Source organism: Entelurus aequoreus, linkage group LG11, assembly GCF_033978785.1.
Source record: "Entelurus aequoreus isolate RoL-2023_Sb linkage group LG11, RoL_Eaeq_v1.1, whole genome shotgun sequence".
NCBI classification, from domain to species: Eukaryota; Metazoa; Chordata; class Actinopteri; order Syngnathiformes; family Syngnathidae; genus Entelurus; species Entelurus aequoreus.
In genome coordinates, this window is record NC_084741.1 from 33,819,776 (window position 1) to 33,842,259 (window position 22,484).

Consider the following 22,484-nt stretch of genomic DNA (forward strand, 5'->3'; position numbering starts at 1 on the left):
ATTTATTTAGAAAATATAAATAACGACAAATAAAGATAGAATACTATTAACCGCAACATGTAAGTGTAACAAACCCAACAACATTATGATTTGTACATTTTCAGAATGTGCTTGTTCTATTTTCAAACAAAGACAACAATCTGAAGTTGTCTTTATTTTTATGTTATCGTGCCGTGATTTTACCAGTCCGGCCCACTTGGGAGTAGATTTTTCTCCATGTGGCCCCCGATCTAAAATGAGTTTGACACCCCTGAGCTAGACGATGTGGCTGGGGAGAGGGAAGTCTGGGCTTCCCTGCTTAGGCTGCTGCCCCCGCGACCCGACCTCGGATAAGCGGAGGAAGATGGATGGATGGATGGATGGATCTTTCAATCGCATATTCCAGATATTTCACGTTTTTATTAAATTAGTAGTAACGCAATAATTACTTTCTCTAGTCATTTACTACATTTATTGAAGAGTAATTCTGTTACTAATTCTATTACTTTTTTGGCAATGTAACGAGTAACTATAAATTACTTTTTAAAAGTATTTTTCCCAACACTGCCCACTAGAAGTACACATCCTGCAGAAAGAGTGGAAGTTATTATAGCTGCAGAAGGGGAGACCTGCCCTATATTTTCTTTCATTCTCACTTCCTGTAGATCAGTGGTTCTCAAACTTTTTTTGTCATCCCCCACTTTGGACAAGGGGGAGTTTTCAAGCCCCACCTGCCCCCATCGCCCCAACAGAACGCTAATGCCAAGCTTAACATTTTCAAATTTATCGAACATCAAGTAACATCAAGTTTTATACATTCAAACTCAATAACATAAAATAAAATGAAGTTCAATAATAAATAAAATAACTGTGCAGCTGTGGTATAACTTGCATCAAGTTCAATATCAAATAAAATAACTTGCATCAATTCAATAATAAATAAAACAAAAGTGTTATAACTTGCATCAAGTTCAATAATAAATCAAAAAAAGTGTTATAACTTGCATCAAGTTCAATAATAAATCAAAAAAAGTGTTATAACTTGCATCAAGTTCAATAATAAATCAAATAAAAGTGTTATAACTTGCATCAAGTTCAATAATACATCAAATAACTTGCATCAAGTTCAATAATAAATAAAACAAAAGTGTTATAACTTGCATCAAGTTCAATAATAAATAAAACAAAAGTGTTATAACTTGCATCAAGTTCAATAATAAATCAAAAAAAGTGTTATAACTTGCATCAAGTTCAATAATAAATCAAATAAAAGTGTTATAACTTGCATCAAGTTCAATAATAAATCAAATAACTTGCATCAAGTTCAATAATAAATAAAACAAAAGTGTTATAACTTGCATCAAGTTCAATAATAAATAAAACAAAAGTGTTATAACTTGCATCAAGTTCAATAATAAATCAAAAAAAGTGTTATAACTTGCATCAAGTTCAAAAATAAATCAAATAAAAGTGTTATAACGTGCATCAAGTTCAATAATAAATCAAATAACTTGCATCAAGTTCAATAATAAATGAAAATAAAAGTGCCACTTTGCAATCTTTGCCAAAAAAAGGAGGACAGGGCAAGAGAACATGAGTTTTACAGTACTCCAGCATTAGTGGCTGCAATGAGCCTGTTTTGCACTGCACAGCTTTTCAAATCGGGGTTGCAGGCTTGACACTGCCACTGTTAAAACCTCATTGAATTCGGGGCTGAGCTGCCTTGACGCGAGTGCTTCCCGGTGAATGACACATTGTGTCCAATGCGCATTTGGCGCAACCCTCTTTATTAGAGCCTGCAGCCCGTTTCTTGACTTTGCCATGCGCGCCATCAGAGCAAAAGCCCACACAGTTTTCCCATTTAAGGTCGTGTTCTTTGAGGAAACTGTCCATTATCTTGAACAGCTCATCAGCATTGGCTCTATTTTTTATGTATTTGCAAAATAGCAAATCCTCGCACAGTGACTCGCCATTCACAAAGCTTCCGCTTAGCCCCGCCCCCATTAGTTACTGTTGCTGTCTGTCAAACTTTCGCTCCTACCTAGAAATGTAAAGCCTACAGGAAAAATAAGTAATTTACATTTATCTATATAGCGGATTTCACAGACAAAATCACAAAGTGATTTACAGTGTGTATAGAAAATGAAAGCATTGTAAAAAAAAAAATCAAAGAATATAATAATAAAAAAATTTAAAAAATAAAAGCGAAATTTCCTCCCGTTCCTCGCGCCCCACCTGTCATGTCTCTATTCCCCACCAGTGGGGCGCGCCCCACACTTTGAGAAACGCTGCTGTAGATTAAATATCCAGGTGTCCCAATACTTTTGTTCATTTATTTCATGTCCTCATTGTAACACAAGACGGCCCGTGTTTATGGTACGAGGAAAAAAGAGAAACTTTCCCATGTTTATCAAATTAAGAGCTAAGCCATTTTGGGGGGAAGATTGACGGTTCAGGAAAGGGCTGCAGGTTAGGGTGATATTTTTACACAAAACACACTTAGTGCAATTAAGGCTGTGTGTCAGGTTCAAGTCCACAATTCTCTGTGGGTAAAGGGGGATGGGGATCATGAATTTTGGGGGCTGGAGACAGGGGATTGGGGGGGGGGGGGGGGGGTTGTCTGCCACTGCGCCAAGCAGAGTGTAGCAGCTGTGAAGTTGCAGCAGCAGCTTGCATGGGCACATGTATGCATGCATGCTCCCACACAAAGCTCCCTTCATCCTGTACACCAGAGGTGTCAAATGTACGGCCCGCGGGCCGGTTCATGTTTTATCCGGCCCGCGGGATGAGTTTGGTAAGTATAAAAATGAGCCCAAATTTTTGAATGAAAGAAACTGCTGTTTTAAATGTGTCCACTAGATGTCACAATAGCAATTCTTTGTATCTTTGTAGATGATGCTACAAATGTAAAAAATAAAATAAATCACATGATGTTAGTGCACCAGTCGAGGAAAATTAGCAAACTACATAAATAATATCCTGTAATTTGATTTTGAAATTATTTGTTTATCTTGATAGATTGAAAACTAACACCAATGAGTTGGCTGATGAACATTATCACATCATTAATTCAGAAAGGATAAATAACGACAAATAAAGATAGAATACTATTAACCGCAACATGTGAGTGTAAAAAAACCCAAAAAAACCACAATATTATTATTTGTACATTTTCAGGATGTGCTTGTTCTATTTTTAAACAAAGAAAACAATCTGAAGTTGTCTTTATTTTTAAGTTATCGTGCCGTGATTTTACCAGTCCGGCCCACTTGGGCGTAGATTTTCCTCCATGTGGCCCCCGATCTAAACTGAGTTTGACACCGCTGCTGTACACTCACATCATGCCACTGACCTCTCACCCCTGTCACCTGATCAGCTGATTTCAACACGTACGACCACGCTGACCAGCGTCACTCGTTGGCAGGTGGTTCCCACGAGTGCACGAATCTGACGGATTCTTCATGTTTGCATATGTCCGTGCAATTTCCGAGCACATTCTGCAACCAGAGGGGCCCGCGGTTTGATGCGTGAGTGCGACTGACACTCGCCACGCAACTATCAGAAACACACACACACACACACACACACACACACACACACACCTCTGTTTCACCAGCTTCCTGTGTTAAGACTCTCCATACCGGCTTCCTGTTTGGGGTCAGCTCCTGTTATCATCACACAAAGCCGTGCGCAGGGCGGCCTGTCGTGTGAAATCACACTCTCATGCTCTCTCGTCTCACCCGTCCTGCCTCAGGAGTTTTTTTTGGGGTTTTTTTTGGTCTTAGTTCTGGCTAAATATTCTGGATTCATTGAGTCACTTGGCCTTTTACAACTGTTGCCGTTGTTGTGTTGTCAGATGGAGAGACAAATGTCAATGGCTGCCAACATGATGGGTATGCAAGGTCCCGCCCACAGCAGCGTCTGTTCCTCCGCGCACATTCCCTCCATGCACTCAGAAGCCAAACTGGTGAGTATATGCATACGTACACATTTATGAACACATAAAGTTAAAGTGTCGCAGCTTTCTTTTCCACTGCGCTCTGCCAGCACGGCCCCGTGCTCTTAAGCCTGTGTGGATTTCATCATTTGGTGTGTAATCAAAGCTTGCCAGTGCAGCACTGGGGACTGGAATAAAGGACTCTTTATGAAGTTGTGGCCCAGCTGCCCACTGATGTATATCTTAATGTACAGAACATGTTCTATAGGTCCTGCAACTTGTTAGCGCTAGTTTAGCGCAAGCAGGGAACATTCAAATGATGTCATCCTCCACAAAGGGTGCAGTTAAAGGGAAACTTCGGTTTTTTTCAACCTGGGCCCTGTTTTCATAATTTTTTCTGTATATGTGAGTGCTGGATAAAACATTTTTTGAGGTCGCGCCAGTATTGAGCAGGGCAGGCAGCCTCCAGCCCAGCTAACGCTCGTACACAGGGCAACTGGCTCTCGTCAAAATTCGGCCTATAAACATGCATTTTTTTCACACTGACAGGCTCAGATAGTTACAATGAGTGTCCGACAACATACTAGAAAGGAGAAATTAACGTATGTCTCTACCTTTAGCTGGAGATCGCTGTTTGTTGTGAGCTGTTTCCAAATCTCACCACGCTACAAATCTCGTTCCGAAATCTCGCGATAACTCGCGACAAAACACCGGTGGAAAAACAGTTACCTAACCCTAACCCTTTTCTATAAAACTAAACTAACAGTCTTCGGTAACTTAGTCCAATACAAAATCACTTCGGTCGTCTCTCTTCACCTCAGTCAGGTAACTGTTTTTCCACCGGTGTTTTGTCGCGAGTTATCGCGAGATTTCGGAACGAGATTTGTAGCGTGGTGAGATTTGGACACAGCTCACAACAAACAGCGATCTCCAGCTAAAGGTAGAGACATACGTTAATTTCTCCTTTCTAGTATGTTGTCGGACACTCATTGTAACTATCTGAGCCTGTCAGTGTGAAAAAAATGCATGTTTATAGGCCGAATTTTGACGAGAGCCAGTTGCCCTGTGTACGAGCGTTAGCTGGGCTGGAGGCTGCCTGCCCTGCTCAATACTGGCGCGACCTCAAAAAATGTTTTATCCAGCACTCACATATACAGAAAAAATTATGAAAACAGGGCCCAGGTTGAAAAAAACCGAAGTTTCCCTTTTTAAGGCAGTGGGAAATAAAATAGAGTTAGAAAGTTCTCCAGAATTCATTTGCAAACATAAACTGCTGCAACAATAACAACCTGTCTACAGTTTCACCCCCTTAGCGGTTTTATTATATTTTCTCAAGGGATAACACTATAGACATACAATTTGGATATACAAACCCCGTTTCCATATGAGTTGGGAAATTGTGTTAGATGTAAATATAAATGGAATACAATGATTTGCAAATTCTTTTCAACCCATATTCAATTGAATGCACTACAAAGACAAGATATTTGATGTTCAAACTCATAAACTTTTTTTTTTTTTTTTGCTAATAATAATTAACTTAGAATTTCATGGCTGCAACACGTGCCAAAGTAGTTGGGAAAGGGCATGTTCACCACTGTGTTACATGGCCTTTCCTTTTAACAACACTCAGTAAACGTTTGGGAATTGAGGAGACACATTTTTTAAGCTTCTCAGGTGGAATTCTTTCCCATTCTTGCTTGATGTACAGCTTAAGTTGTTCAACAGTCCGGGGGTCTCCGTTGTGGTATTTTAGGCTTCATAATGCGCCACACATTTTCAATGGGAGACAGGTCTGGACTACAGGCAGGCCAGTCTAGTACCCGCACTCTTTTACTATGAAGCCACGTTGATGTAACACGTGGCTTGGCATTGTCTTGCTGAAATAAGCAGGGGCGTCCATGGTAACGTTGCTTGGATGGCAATATATGTTGCTCCAAAACCTGTATGTACCTTTCAGCATTAATGGCGCCTTCACAGATGTGTAAGTTACCCATGTCTTGGGCACTAATACACCCCCATACCATCACACATGCTGGCTTTTCAACTTTGCGCCTATAACAATCCTGATGGTTCTTTTCCTCTTTGGTCCGATACATCCGATCTTTGGAACCCTTTGATGATATTACGGACCGTAGATGGTGAAATCCCTAAATTTCACTTAAAAAAATTTGAGCAAATTGTTGAACAGTTTAAGAAAAACCTTTCTCAACCAGCTATTGCAAGGAATTTAGGGATTTCACCATCTACGGTCCGTAATATCATCAAAGTGTTCAGAGAATCTGAAGAAATCACTGCACGTAAGCAGCTAAGCCCGTGACCTTCGATCCCTCAGGCTGTACTGCATCAACAAGCGACATCAGTGTGTAAAGGATATCACCACATGGGCTCAGGAACACTTCAGAAACCCACTGTCAGTAACTACAGTTGGTCGCTACATCTGTAAGTGCAAGTTAAAACTCTCCTATGCAAGGCGAAAACCGTTTATCAACAACACCCAGAAACGCCGTCGGCTTCACTGGGCCTGAGCTCATCTAAGATGGACTGATACAAAGTGGAAAAGTGTTCTGTGGTCTGACGAGTCCACATTTCAAATTGTTTTTGGAAACTGTGGACGTCGTGTCCTCCGGACCAAAGAGGAAAAGAACCATCCGGATTGTTATAGGCGCAAAGTTGAAAAGCCAGCATCTGTGATGGTATGGGGGTGTATTAGTGCCCAAGACATGGGTAACTTACACATCTGTGAAGGTGCCATTAATGCTGAAAGGTACATACAGGCTTTGGAGCAACATATGTTGCCATCCAAGCAACGTTACTATGGACGCCCCTGCTTATTTCAGCAAGACAATGCCAAGCCACATGTTACATCAACGTGGCTTCATAGTAAAAGAGTGCGGGTACTAGACTGGCCTGCCTGTAGCCCAGACCTGTCTCCCATTGAAAATGTGTGGCGCATTATGAAGCCTAAAATACCACAACGGAGACCCCCGGACTGTTGAACAACTTAAGCTGTACATCAAGCAAGAATGGGAAAGAATTCCACCTGAGAAGCTTAAAAAAATGTGTCTCCTCAGTTCCCAAACGTTTACTGAGTGTTGTTAAAAGGAAAGGCCATGTAACACAGTGGTGAACATGCCCTTTCCCAACTACTTTGGCACGTGTTGCAGCCATGAAATTCTAAGTTAATTATTATTTGCAAAAAAAAAAAAAAGTTTATGAGTTTGAACATCAAATATCTTGTCTTTGTAGTGCATTCATTTGAATATGGGTTGAAAAGGATTTGCAAATCATTGTATTCCGTTTATATTTACATCTACCACAATTTCCCAACTCATATGGAAACGGGGTTTGTACATACAGCATGTGTTACTCTACAGTTTAGACACTGACTACCCTCAAGTATATCCATGTTTCATGTCTATAGCGCTGCAACTTGAGAAGATATATTAAATGTGAGATACTGTGATGAATTTGAAATAGTGTCGCATTAGGTGGTATGACATGATTATGACGATGTGGGAAACATTCATCATCATCCAACATTTCGTTCAAAGTCACTGACAATGAAAATTGGAAGTTCTCCATAGCAAATGTCCCAACTTTGGAAAGATAATAATGTAATGGAAAGTTTTTGCTACCCTTCATGTTTGGAGACACTCTGTGATGGAGAGAAGCATCATGTGGACGTAGCGAAGGAGAGAGAGGAGTAGTAGAGGTCATTAGAAGAGTTATTGCTCTGATAGAGGAGCGCGGGAGCATTCCCAGGGCATTTAATTCTCCCTCTTCCTCCTGCTCTCTCAAGATTGATCGTCTTTGTGGTCTTTTGAATCTCCTCAACGGTTCCTATGGTAACATGCCGAGGTAACACAATATTGGTGTATTAGGCTTATCTCTCCTCTGGCCGTCATCCAGACACATCTTAGTCGTTTTTGTGCTCCTCCTATCTTTGTAATTGAATTGTAAATGCTCCATTGGGCCTTCCATAAACATATGCAGTCACTAAGTGGCTACAGGCCACGGGTTTAGTCGGCCGTCCAGACGCGAGGCACAAAAAGCAAACACGGCTCAATCCAGATTCTCTCCCCTGATGTCGGCACACAACTGATGGACTTCCACGATTAGACAGATAACATTGGGGGCAATTGTGTTATCGAGGGTGCCATCTTTACTGTGTGTTTCATAAGCAAAGAAGGAGTCTGAATTCCATAATATCCGCGCCGGGGCTGGGTCGATAAATACGGCTTCGCTATCGTATAACTGGGCCATGATCAGGCCCATGTGTCCCTCGCGACGTTCCCGATCCGGCTCTAATCGCATTACCCCGACCATGTTGACGTTCCGCCAATGGGAAATCTCCACACTGTAACCCCACACCCCTGAGGCACGGACCCGGGTGCACTCTCTCTTACCAAAAGTTTACATTATTACAGCGGGGAAGGGGATTGAGTGGGACTTTGATAGACGTGAGGGAACCAGATAGACACGGAGTTGAAAAGTGAGAGACATTGATATTCCTGGTCACCAAACACAGGGAAATTGGTGTAATTCACAACTTGAAAGGACCCGTTTCCTGTGCCGTGCTGCTTTTGTGCTTGTCTGATATTTTGCGGTGACTGGAGGCTCCTATGCTTGCTAACCCTTCCCAGTCGGAGAAAGCCCATTGTAGGGCCAGAGCTCGGGCTTAATGAAGGCTAATTGATTTTGTGGTGGACCGGAGCAGCAGGGAGGTCTGTCTCTGGTGTAAATAGTTAATGAGCCGAAGGACGGCTGTGCCCCCTTGGGGACTCATATCTTGCTCTAAGCTCTCTGTTTGTGCTCTGTGGACCCTAGACTATATCTTTGCATCGGTGTCCATCTTTGTTCTCTCCTATCGCCCTTTTTAGCGTGTAAGTGGTACTGCAAAGCCCCACGGTGTCATAGGGGACTTGCATGTTTTCTGTCTTTGCTTTTAGTTGTCTGGGAGGGTCTGCTGCGACTGGACTGTTTTATTAGGTTTGGTACAAGAGATTTTTGTGTGAAGCACTGGGTGCTCGTGGTGCCGGGTGTGGTTGTGTCCTGTTCTGTTGTGGTGCAGGGAACAGAACGGTGCGTGTTGTGGGCTGGAGGTTGTGGGATAGTTGACCCTCGTAGTGTGAAGGAAACAGAGACGAGGCCAAGTTCCACAGCGGGCCGGCCAATGCATTACATCACCGCTCGGAGCCGGCTCGCTCCGCAGGGCTTTGTGAGCATTACACACATATACATACTCATGCACACACACACACACACACACACACACACACACACACACACACACACACACACACACACACACACACACACACACACACACACACACACACACACACACACACACACACACACACACACACACACACACACACACACACACACACACACACACACACACACACACACACACACAGGGCTCTGTTTTATCATCTCTGTACAGTGACAAACACGCACATGGACAGTCAGCCAGGTAAATGTGCACACTCACACACACACACACACACTCACATGTGCTCTTGGTCTAAACAACATATGCGAGTGCAACATGACTCAGCTCATGTCTGTGGGCCCGTTTCCAGAGTGGGTGACATTGTTTTTTGTGCTCTTTTCAAATGAGCTCTCTGCTCGCCTGCCAATTTCAGACAGCCAAGTCTTTTTTACGTTTTGGTGCTGGCGCATAAAAATGTGTTATTTATTAGCATGCAATTAAATATTGTTTACATTGTTACTAAGGACAATAAATGTGTCACTAAGCATCAGGCTAGGTGCTGAGTGCTAAATGAGGTAAACAATACTATATGTTGCTCCGCTGCAGAGCTCTTGGCTGTGGATCTGGCACACGATGGGTGGATGACATAATTCCTGGCATGTTCTAAATGTGCTCCTTTTTTACTTAGCGGAAAGTTAAAAAAAATGGTGTGTCTCTTAAAGAGATATTTCATAGTACACAGGAGGACCCATAATCAAAGGGTTTCTAATAGGCTAAAGTAGCCTTCAACGGTACTTGGTTTAATAGGCATAAAGGCGACTAAAGATCAAGTTGTACACTAGTAATGAGTATAAAGCGTTTCATGAGTTTAATGAGTATAAAATGTTGGTAACACTTTAGTATGGGGAACATTAGAAACCATTAATTAGTTGCTTATTAACATGCAAATTAGTAACATTGGCTCTTAATTAGTCATTATTAAGTACTTATTAAGTACTAATTAAGTACTTATTAATGCCTTATTCTGCATGGCCTTATTATACAACCAGTAATCCATTAACTAAGAGTCTTCCCTAACCCTAACCTTGACCCTGACCCTAACCCTTACCCTAACCCTGACCCTAACCCTATGTTAATAACCAACTAATTAATGGTTCATATGTTCCCCGTACTAAAGTGTTACAAAAATGTTTTATACTACAGCAACTTTTTTTTAAATTAGTGTGCTATGAAGGAATTTGTTTTGAGCTGAACCACTGATTTTTTTTACAAAAAATAATTTAAAAAAGAGGAGTGCTCACACACAATAGAATAGAAGTCCAGGTTTTGTAAGCAACATCTGTATGAATGACAGCATTGTCAGGGCGTGATGTCATCGAAGAGGGACGGTGAGCTAAGAGCACAGCTGAATCTGCAGGCGGAGTATGTGTACTGTATATATTTGCATCAGTGTGTGTGTGTGTGTGTGTGTGTGTGTTTGTGCACGTGGTAGCAAATGACGCACTCTCATTCCATTGGCAGCATTGTCCTTGGAAGTCCAAACCCATTTGTGGATTAACTGGACGACAACAAACCAAGAATTAGCTTGTAATCATCGATACAGAACGGTCATGCGTAAGCAAGCACATCTTGCTTTTTAAACCTCAAACGAACATGAAAGCTTGACATGGGACACGTGCCAACATGTGCTGCCATACAGACACAGATGATGAATGTACTATTGTCTCTTTCACCAATGAGGTGAGGAGGCTGCGAGTGGGGAGCAGAACTCAAGAGCTGGGAGTTTATCAGTGTTGGAGTCAGACCAAGGGGCCCCTGTTTACACTGCTCTCACTGTGTTGTTGTTTTTTTTTTTACCTGACCCACAGACACACTCGAAGACTTGTCAAAGATAAATTGACATGCGGTACTGTGTTGTGTTTATGATGAGGGGCCACTCGTTGAATATATCTTGGTAACAATGGGCACAACCTGCCTCACTCTACAGTAAGGAACTTTAAGGAAAACACTGAAAATATCACACAAGTGTAAAAAAAAAGATAACCACTGTGAAAAAAAACTTAAAATGACACGTCAAAAATAGGCAAGTGTGAGTTTTAAATTAAAATCTAAGTTGTTTTGGGGGCTCATTTACAGGGAAAGGACCTGGGCGCTGAATGTTTACTATTAGTTTTATTTTGTACATTCCTAAAAATCTGCTGTTTTTATGGACCTACTGCAAAAAGATACTCAAATGTTATCTATATGCAGTGGCGGGCCGTGCGTTTCCCACCGAGGCCTTCAGTGATGTCCGACTTCAATGATTACCTCTCAAAATACCATAATTTATGTCACCACATGACCATTGCTGGAGAAATACTATACAGAAACACATTTACGCACTACTAGGCATTGAATCACCTCAACGGGTTATTTTCTGGCGGGTTATTTTTCATTTAAAAATTAATAAACCCGCATCAGCAATTAAAACATATCTTATGTGGTACTGTCAAAATTTGAATTGCAAAAAACATATAAAACATGAAAAAATAAAGAAATTAAACATTTGAACTCACAATTTGTAGCACCAATTCGACGCCGTATAACCCATCGTAAATGGCGGGCATGTCCCCATGTCATCACCGACATCGTCTCACAAGATGTAGTTTCTCTTTAAATATATATTTTTTAAATAGCCTTGCAAATATATATCTGCCATCTAATCAACGTTTAGCTCTCCTTCTTTGTGGGTCAGCACTACCTGCTTCCTGCTAAATTGCAACTTGTGACTGGATACTCACTTTGGAATGACAAGTGAGTATCCAATCACAGTTTCATTAACATCAGGCTACCTAGATAGGCTACTGTCAACAACTTGTGATCTGATTGGCTATCGCAACTGTCTATCAACTGTATGTGTTCTCAAATTAATCCGCTAAGGGTCCCGGTGAGTATCCAATCACTGGACATGTAAATTTCATGTTCAACCTTAGGCCAGCTAGAAGGCCTTACTGACAACAACTCGAGATCTGATTGGCTATCACAATTATCTATCAACTGTACGTGCCGTTCACTTACAGTGCGTAGACGCCTGCATTGTTGATTCTGTAGGCCCCAGGCAGATTTGGTACAGCATGGCAACATAAGCTAGCGGAATTCTGATTGGATAAAAACTCTATAACCTAAAAACAACACCACTGGAAGGAGCATAATATGACATGAAGAGAATATTAATTATTTTAGATATTAAGGGGAAGTAAAATAAAAATTGCTTTTATCTTTAATTATGATCATGATTTCTGGTTATGTTAGACCAGCAGAGAAGGCCTCCTAGTGGTTAGAGTGTCCGCCCTGAGATCGGTAGGTTGTGATTTCAAACCCGGCCGAGTCATACCAAAGGCTATAAAAATGGGACCCATTGCCTCCCTGCTTGGCACTCAGCATCAGGGTTGGAATTGAGGGTTAAATCACCAAAAATGATTCCCGGGCGCGGCACCGCTGCTGCCCACTGCTCCCCTCACATCCCAGGAGGTGAACAAGGGGATGGGTCAAATGCAGAGGACAAATTTCACCACACCTAGTGTGTGTGTGTGACAATCATTGGTACTTTAACTTTAACTTTAACTTTGATGGCCTTGACGGCACACCATTGTCTATATGAAAGAGATGAGGTGTTTTTTAGGGATCTGCTCTTTGACTTATCCAAGGTTTTGAACTGAACTCATGGGTCGGTCTGGTGTCAATCTTGGGCGGGATTGGGTCCTGGAGCCGCCAGTTGAATAGCTATGTCCTAAGGTTGCCAATGCACGTCTCCCCTTTGTCATCACTGCCGTCCTTCTTTGGTAGCATCACAACACAAAAATTCCAGAGAAAAAGCAACTCATTAAATTTGCAAACAGTGATGAACGGGCCCACGCACACCCGTACAACTTGGGGTAAATGCGAGTCAGCGGGAACGCATCCTTCCTAATGCCCCGACTCTCCATCAAAAAATTTAGGAAGAGCATGTGGAAGGAAGTAGTGACAATATTATTATTATTAATATGAAGTGTTGACGGCAAGGAACAGGTTGGGCCCAACCACGAATGGGTACAAACAGGTACTGACCCATCCAGAACTTCAAGGTGTCAGTATCATCGACTGTACCAATTATGATCAAGACATGAAGTTGTGGAGCCGAGTTACAAATGTTGAAAGTTGTGTGGCGAACCATCAGATCAAAGTTTGGCGCCATGCCACGCCCACATCCTAAGGCGTAGACAATATACCTTAAAATGTTATCATCGCTCATCTGTTTAGTATCTGCCATTTTAACCACGGCTCATTTGGTCAAAGTCCTTAGGAGGAGATCGTTGAAGTACGACCCCTGTTTTAGGCCTAATAATGGCCGACAGAAACCAACATTGCTGGATTCCTTTATTTTCAAATGCGGGTTCTTGAGACTTTTACGTGCGTCCTGTCATGATAGACTTCTCCAGTGATTTCTGTGATGATAAGTGAAACTGGTAGCTGGGGCTAATTTTGTCAAATTTTAAAGGGGGCACTACAGAGTCAATTTTAAAATTTCATGTTCGGGACCCTGAAAGTATAACATTTTTCGCTTGCAAAAATTGGTGAGTTTTCATGAATGTTAAGGGCCTCAAAGATGCGATAGAAGTGGGAAAATAATAAACAATTCCAATAGGGCCTTCAAAGCTTTTGCTGCCTGGGCCCAAATTACTGGAGATGCTCACAGGGCTAAAGTTGCAAGACAGTATTTGAGGCATATTTTCCCATAATTGTCCAATTTAAGCATTCAACTAAGGTTCAGCTCGGTAAAGAGATCTTAATAACAATGTTATTGACCTTTCGATGGATGCTTTAGCGAGGGTCATGCAAGGGTTGGTGCGTGGATGGGGGTGACAGTTTTGTAGCAAAGTGTTGCAATTGTTTATCTTTGGATGACTCTATGTTGTTTTTTGCTGTGCCGATGCAAAGCCCAATTGGTCATGGTTCAGAGCCTATCAATGGGACGGAATCCGACACAGCCAAGCCTGCATAAATCAGCTGCCATCACGCCATGGCCGACTGTCCACTAGCCTCCACCTTCTGACAGTCAACAAGCAACACACGGCATACACTGACCATAGAATTAGTTATTCCCTGGACTCCGCAGTAAACCCTCCGACACCAGAGAGTTGATTGGATTAAGATTGTTTGGACAGAGATTTCCCTCTGATTATGTTTAGTCAATATTGACTAGTTTGATCAATATCTATGTTCCTTGTTTTTCTCCAATAGCTTGGCACAGAACAACAATTTAATTCAATAAACTGCTAACTTTTGTTTTCCTTTTCTTTGGAAAGAGAATAGTCCTCCACCTTCTACTCTGCATCAACCGCAGTGCCTCTGTGTAACTCCTTGATTAGTCCGTAACGCTTCAGTGTTTAATTCCGCCACCTCCGTGAAGTTAGCATGTGCACGTCATGAAGGTCTGAGAGGTAAATGTGACTGGTGCATTATGGCGGTGTAAACATAGTTTTATCACAAAACTTGCGCTGCAAATACAGAGGCTGGCGTTCTTTACACGGCGGAATGTATTTTAAACAAGCCTCATTTCAAACTGCCACAAAAAACTGAACATGTTAATGTTTTTTGTCAGGTCTATGCGGTTCATTGGGTTCAAGACAAATAAGTGACGGATGACCAGGGTTTGTGTCTGGTGTTAACCAGTGGCGGGCCGTGCGTTTCCCACCTAGGCCTTCAGTGATGTCCAACTTTAATGATTACTTCTTAAAATACCATCATTTATGTCACCACATGACCATTGCTGGAGAAATACTATACAGAAACACATTTACTGGGCATTGATCCACATCAACATTGTACAAAACAGGTTATTTTCTGGCGCATTTAAAAATCAATAAACCCGCATCAGCAATTAAAACATATCTTATGTGGTACTGTCAAAATTAAAAGTGCAAAAAACTTATTAAACGTGAAAAAATAAAGAAATAAAATATTTGAACTCACAATTTATAAAACCCATTCCACGCCGTATAAGCCAGTGGTGCCGATCGTTGTGTGGCGGGCATTTCCCCATTTCATTGCCGGAACAGCTGAGCTAGCTTCCGGGGTTGGCCGACATTGTCTCACAAGATGTAGTTTCTCTATAAATATCCTTCTTGAAAATAGCCTTGCAAATATATGTGTTGTCTTGTCTAATCATAAAAGATGCAGACGAGGCGTGTTGGCTGAGTTCTTAAAGTTTACTCCACAGCGTGCTCATCAAAAACATCCAGCTGCCGGCATGTCTACATTCAACAACCTAAACGGGGCTACTGCGCATGCGCTTCACTACTGTGGAATGCTGGGTCATGGAGTATTTATGTTACCTAGCTCATAACATCACAATATATATATCTGCCTTAGGCCATCTAGAAGGCCTTACTGACAACAACTCGTGATCTCATTGGCTATCGCAACTGTCTGTCAAATGTTTGGGTTTGTTCACTTACAGTGCATAAACACCTGCATTGTTGATTCTGAAGGCCTCGGGCAGATTTGGTACAGCATGGCAACATAAGCTAGCTGAATTCTGATTGGATAAAAACTCTATAACCTAAAAACAACAGCGCTGGAAGGAGCATAATATGACATTAAGAGAATATGAATAATTTTAGATATTTAGGGAAAGTACATAAAACATTACTTTTATCTTTAATTATGACCATGAGTTCTGGTTATTTTAGGCCAGAAGAGAAGGCCTTGCTGGCCCTGACGGCACACCACTGGTGTTAACACAGTCTTTGGCGCTGCGCGGCGAATTCCCGAACATGAACCGCCATCCAAACCGCCGATGTGTGATCCCCCTGTAATGATAACTGACGCAATTTGTAACAGACAAAAATGATAAAGACTCAAAATTATCCAAAAGTAACAGCAAATCGTGTTATTTTGATAGCCCCTCTGCAAGTGATTAATGTCAGCGTCAATCTTGCACAAAACGACACTACTGCCAATACAGAACAAATCCAAGTAAGACGGAAAATAATCCACAAAGTTAGATAAATTGCAGTAATACAACATGGTAGGACGGAGGTTACAAACAAACAAGCCATGGCTCCAACGAGTGCCAAGTGAGTGAGGGTGAACCACGCCAACACTAGTACGGTACGCTACAAACGGCCAGGTGTTGCTCATGTTGCAGTCTTGCTGCAGTGGCCCATTTTCTTGCTGCCCTTAGTGTCCTCTTGGATAAAAGGTTTCTCCATACCTTGGGCAGTGTCCGAACTCTCGTTCCAACGGATGCCTTCAGTGCGGTATGGTTTTTGCCGTTTCTGACGCTACTTTTTCAACATGGAAAGTCAACCTATCCAAGCTCAAACCAAGTAGTGCAAAGCACCGCCTTGAATTATTTGTAATGTTTGTATACTGCATTATGTTTATCATGTGCTGTTTTTCCATTATCAGACACCTTTGTTATTCTTAGGCCTTCCGTTGTGCTGGTGGTTTTAGTGATAAGCATAAAGGGTTATTGAGGGCTCTGCTTTACATGAGAGGGAACACAGCCTCATCCATTAAGCTGACAGGGTGGAGAAGCTTTTAAGAGCGTGAGCGCATGCTTTGGATCATCCTCCTCGCCATACCCATCCTGCCAGTTCCTCCGCGCGCCACCATAGAACAGCCGGTTTGTGTCCATCCTGCAACCAGAGGTGGGCTCTTATCCGCTTGGCGCAGGGGCTGAGAAAGGAGGGAGAGAGGGCGACATTTCAGCCCAGCTCTCCCATCAGACTGTCTGCCTTGCTATTCCCTGAGGAAATCATTTTAACAGTCCCCAGCTCTTGGCAAGCATAGGGCTGGGGAGGAAGGGTGTATGAGAGAGAGAGAAGGGGGGTTACTGCCTCTCTGGGCGAGAGGGAAATCTAATAAAACCCAACTAATGGGGGTGTGGACTTTAAGGGGACGGAGAGTGGGTTCTGCCGCAAGACAGGCACATGGTGGGTAGTGAGGGTGGTGGAGATGGAATTAGATCCTCTTAGTGCTTGGCAGAGGTACACAGACAAACTCCTGCTTTTCAACTGCACATGGCGAATCCATGCTGGGTTTGGAGTTTTTGAGTTTGGGGGACAAGTTATGGCTGTGATAAACGATGCACAACAAGAAACTCTTCACTTTATAAAAATAATGATTGGAATCTGTGCTTGCACGTGGAGTATGTATGACAGAAAACAAAAGGGGATAATGTAGAGCTTTAAAGTGCTGTAGAACAAAAACATTTTAAATTGTGATGCTGGTTCTAATTTCCAAGCAGTTTTCTCATATGAAGGAAATATTTCATACTGTCTCCACCATACAACCTGTAGGAACATTTAATCATTAATAACTGGTAAAGGATTCACGGGATTGTATATCCAAATTGAACTAAACTGAAATAAAACTACTCACCCTCAAACAGTCCTTCTCAAATAGTGGGGCGGGTGCGATGCCCATACTTGCAAACCTTGAGACCTCCGAATTCGGGAGATGGGGGGCGCGGCGGGGTTGGGGGGTGCAGGGTTTGGTGGTAGCGGGGGTGTATATTGTAGGGTCCCGGAAGAGTTAGTGCTGCAAGGGGTTCTGGGTATTTGTTCTGTTGTGTTTATGTTGTGTTACAGTGCGGATGTTCTGCCGAAATGTGTTTGTCATTCTTGTTTGGTGTGGGTTCACAGTGTGGCGCATATTTGTAACAGTGTTAAAGTTGTTTATACGTCCACCCTCAGTGTGACCTGTATGGCTGTTGATCAAGTATGCGATGTATTCACTTATGTGAGTGTAAACGCCGCATATATTATGTGACGTGACGACAGGTAAATGGTAAATGGGTCATACTTGTATAGCGCTTTTCTACCTTTTTTTTTAAGGAACTCAAAGCGCTTTGACACTATTTTCCACATTCACCCATTCACACACACATTCACACAGGTCACGTCCGACAGAGAGGATACTAAAGGCAGTGCCTTACGTCCCCAATAATGTTGTCCGGGTGGAAATCGGTAGAAATTCGGGAGAATGGTTGCCCCGGGAGATTTTTGGTAGGGGCACTGAAATTTGGGAGTCTCCCAGGAAAATCGGGATTGTTGGCAAGTATGGCGATGCCACGGAGGGCGCGACTGACCCCGGGAATATGCTTTATCGCTATCATGCTTCAAACCACGCATCGGAAAGCTGTGCACTACAAAACGTAATCATTGTAGCCTGACTTTATTTTAATTTAAAAAAGTCAACACTAATTGTTTTGCAGGTTAGCGTTTTATGTATTGGTCTCTGGAGTTAATGTTGCTGATCAATTTGAGTGTATTATATTTATTGAGTTTAGTTCATTTTGTTTTTCAGTACCAAATGGTTCAAGTCGGTTAAAAAGTTTTTTTTGTTTAAATAAGGACTTGTTTTGGGCAGCACGGTGGAACAGGGGTTAGTGCATGTGCTTCACAATACAAAGGTCCTGAGTTCAATCCCGGGCTCGGGATCTTTCTGTGTGGAGTTTGCATGTTCTCCCCGCGACTGCGTGGGTTCCCTCCAGGTACTCCGGCTTCCTCCCACCTCCAAAGACATGCACCTGCGGATAGATTAATTGGCAACACTAAATGGTCCCTAGTGTGTGAATGTGAGTGTGAATGTTGTCTGTCTATCTGTGTTGGCCCTGCGATGAGGTGGCGACTTGTCCAGGGTGTACCCCGCCTTCCGCCCAAATGCAGCTGAGATAGGCTCCAGCCCCTCCCCCCCGGGTAGAAAATAAATGGATGGAAGGACTTTTTTTTTTTTACATTTCAGGCAAATTGATGCACTTTAAATATTTTCTGTACTAAAGTAAAAAACAATGTTAATAAAGTTATTCTTAAGTTGATCTATAGTTCTTTTTTTAAATTTAATGTTAACACTGATACAATATTATGCAAAGGCATACTTAATAAAACTTTGTGTAATTTTATGGACAAATTATGCTATTCAAAGTCGCGGCGGAAAGTGGAGTGGGGGCTCGAATTCTTCTTGTCTTCCAAATAGGGGCGTAACAAAAAATAATTGAGAACCACTGCCCTAAAAAAACAACTGGCTGACACATGATGGCAAGGGAACAGAAAAGAGGTTTGCTGGAATGAATAAAGCCTTGTGATGAATTCATTGTATTGCTCATTTTGTAGTGAGCAACCAGATCATACTTTAATAAGCTCGCAACTTCCGCGGTCTGTTCGGGTTGTAATGGTGCGCCCGAAGAATGGTTTGGTCCCTCGGTTTTATGGTCACAGTATGGTTTATTTTTTAATACAATAAGGAAGAAAATGCTAAACAAAAACTGCTCGGCTTTTCTGTAAACAGCTTTCATGATTCTTAAAATGTATCATGAAAAACTGCAAACTGCAAACTGCTAACAGATAACCCTCTCATAAAAAATACAAATAATCAAAACAGTAAAATGAGTGCAATGAGTTTTAACAGACGTGGTATGTCATTTTTAATACAGTCCAGTTCCTTATTGCCTAAAGTGTAACACCTGTAGCCTAGGGCTGGGTGATAGGGCAAAAAACATGATCACAATTAACTTTTTCATTTCATCCGATCACAATTAATATTAAACATTTTTTAAAGGCAAATTGTCCCGTGCAGGATTATACCGAGTACCCTTGCATTGTATGGTATACCGGTACTAGTAAAGTACCACGATACTTATGAATCATATTCGGTACTATACCGCCTCTAAAAAGTACCGGTTTACCCCCGCCCTCCCTTTTTTTTTTTACGTCACATCGTGACCTTGCTGGTTTTACGATCAAAGGAGCATGTTCGGCAGCGCATAATCACGGAGTACTTACAAGCAGACACAGTGAGAACGGACGCATTTTGGCTAAAAAACTAACGATAAAGGTGAAGTTATCACACTGAAACGCCCTCAGGAAGAGGTGCTTTAAAACATGGCTAGCTAGCTAGCGGCTAATGTCCATCCACAGTCTGCAGTGTTTTAGCGACTTCTAAATCACGAATCCTTGTCTCCATGGCGACAAATAAAGTATGTTTCTGAAAAGTATCATCCCTGCTAAACATGCTTCACCACACACCGTAGGAGGACACAATAGCTCACCGGTGTCACAATGTAAACAAACGCCATGGGTGGTTCTTCACCTGACATCCACTGTAATGATACCATCTAGTCAATACTACAATGATTACATCGATATTTTTTAGCATCACAAAATCTTTTTTTCCTTTTTTTTAAATGTGTATTATGTTAATAAACTCAGGAAATATGTCCCTGGACACATGAGGGCTTAAATTATGACCAATGTATGATCCTGTAACTACTTGGTATCAGATCAATACCTAAATTTGTGGTATCATCCAAATCCAATGTATAAAGTATCAAACAACAGAAGAATAAGTGATTATTACATTTTAACAGAAGTGTAAATAGAACATGTTAAAAGAGAAAGTAAGCAGATAATAACAGTAAATGAACAAGTATATTAATAATTCATTTTCTACCATTTGTCCTTAATAATGTTGACAAAATAATAGAATGGAAAACAACAATATGTTACTGCATACGTCAGCAGACTAATTAGGAGCCTTTGTTTGTTTACTTACTAATAAAAGACAAGTTGTCTTGTATGTTCACTATTTTATTTAAGGACAAACTTGCAATAAAGTATCAAACAACAGAAGAATAAGTGATTATTACATTTTAACAGAAGTGTAGATAGGACATGTTAAAAGAGAAAGTAAGCAGATATTAACAGTAAATTAACAAGTGGATTAATAATGAATTTTCTGCAGCTTGTCCTTCAAAATTACGTCAGCAGTTAAATTAGGAGCCTTTGTTTGCTTATTTACTAATAAAGGAAAAGTTGTCTTGTATGTTCACGATTTTATTCAAGGACATAATTACAATAAGAAACATATATTTGATGTACCTTAAGATGTTTTGTTAAAATAAAGCCAATAACGACATTTTTGTGGTCCCCTTTATTTAGAAAAGTATCGAAAAGTATCAAAATACTTTTTGGTATCAGGACAACCCTAATCCCTACTGTTTACTACTGCAGTATCTTGTAACAGATATTCCCGCCATGTTTGTTTGAGGTAATATATGCTAACAGCATTTTGTTCATATCTATGATTGTGTTTACTAGAGGTGCAACAGTATAGGTAACCCGCGCTACGGTCCACACCTTGGTTATAGGGCCACAGTTTCAGTTCTTGTCGGTACGTTTTGTGCGGTAAAGAAAACAACTTTTTTGCCTCTCAAAGTTCTTATGTTATTTTGCTTGTCATCACAAACATCATTCTGCAGTAAACAAAGTATCGATGGTGTACTGACAACTATAAGACTTTTTTTTAAGTTAACATTTACTAAACAGCACTTTTCAAATGGTTTATTTGCATTCTTTCATTACTTGTATACATCAGTGCTTCTCACCAGTGCTATGGCAAACGACAAGCGTTGACCCAGATTATGGAGGGTTTTTTTTAACTCACTTACATTGAATGAAAATACATGAAAGTGAAATTTGAATTTGAGGTACTGTAAAATAATGTGTACCAACTAGTGTTGTCCCGATACCAATATTTTGGTACCGGTAACGGTACCAAAATTCTTTTGATACTTTTCAGTACTTTTCTAAATAAAGAGGACCACAAAAAATTGCATTGTTGGCTTTATTTTTTTTTAAAAATCTTAGGGTACATTAAACATATGTTTCTTATTGCAAGTTTGTCCTTAAATAAAATAGTGAACATACAAGACAACTTGTCTTTTAGTAGTAAGTAAACAAACAAAGGCTCCAAATTTAGCTGCTGACATATGCAGTAACATATTGTTGTTTTAGTTATCATTCTATTATTTTGTCAAAATTATTAAGAACAAGTGGTAAAAAAAATAATTATTAATCTCCTTGGTCATTTACTGTTATCTGCTTACTTTCTCTTTTAACATGTTCTGTCTACACTTCTGTTAAAATGTAATAATCATTTATTCTTCTATTGTTTGGATTAGTTTTGGATGATACCACAAATTTGGGTATCAATCCGATACCAAGTAGTAACGGCGTCACAATGTAAACAAACGCCATTGGTGGATCTACACCTAACATCCACTGTAATGATACCAAGTACAGGAGTGTATCTAGTCGATACTACTATGATTACGACGATATTTTTTGGCAGCACATCCTCTTTCTTTAAAAAAAAATGTATATTATGTTTATAAACTCAGGAAATATGTCCCTGGACACATGAGGACTTTGAATACGACCAATGTATGATCCTGTAACTACTTGGTATCGGATTGATACCCAAATTTGTGGTATCATCCAAAACTAATGTATAAAATATCAAACAACAGAAGAATAAGTGATT

At 41.0% G+C, this 22,484-nt stretch overlaps 1 protein-coding gene across 1 annotated transcript in view; it reads left to right on the forward strand.

Annotated features, from left to right (window-relative positions):
• creb5b (cAMP responsive element binding protein 5b) overlaps positions 1–22,484 on the forward strand; it is a 161,995-nt gene that overhangs the window by 86,843 nt on the left and 52,668 nt on the right. The window contains exon 7 of the mRNA XM_062063041.1: positions 3,836–3,946. Within this exon, the coding sequence (XP_061919025.1) occupies positions 3,836–3,946 (111 nt within the window). The remainder of the gene's footprint in view (positions 1–3,835; positions 3,947–22,484) is intronic.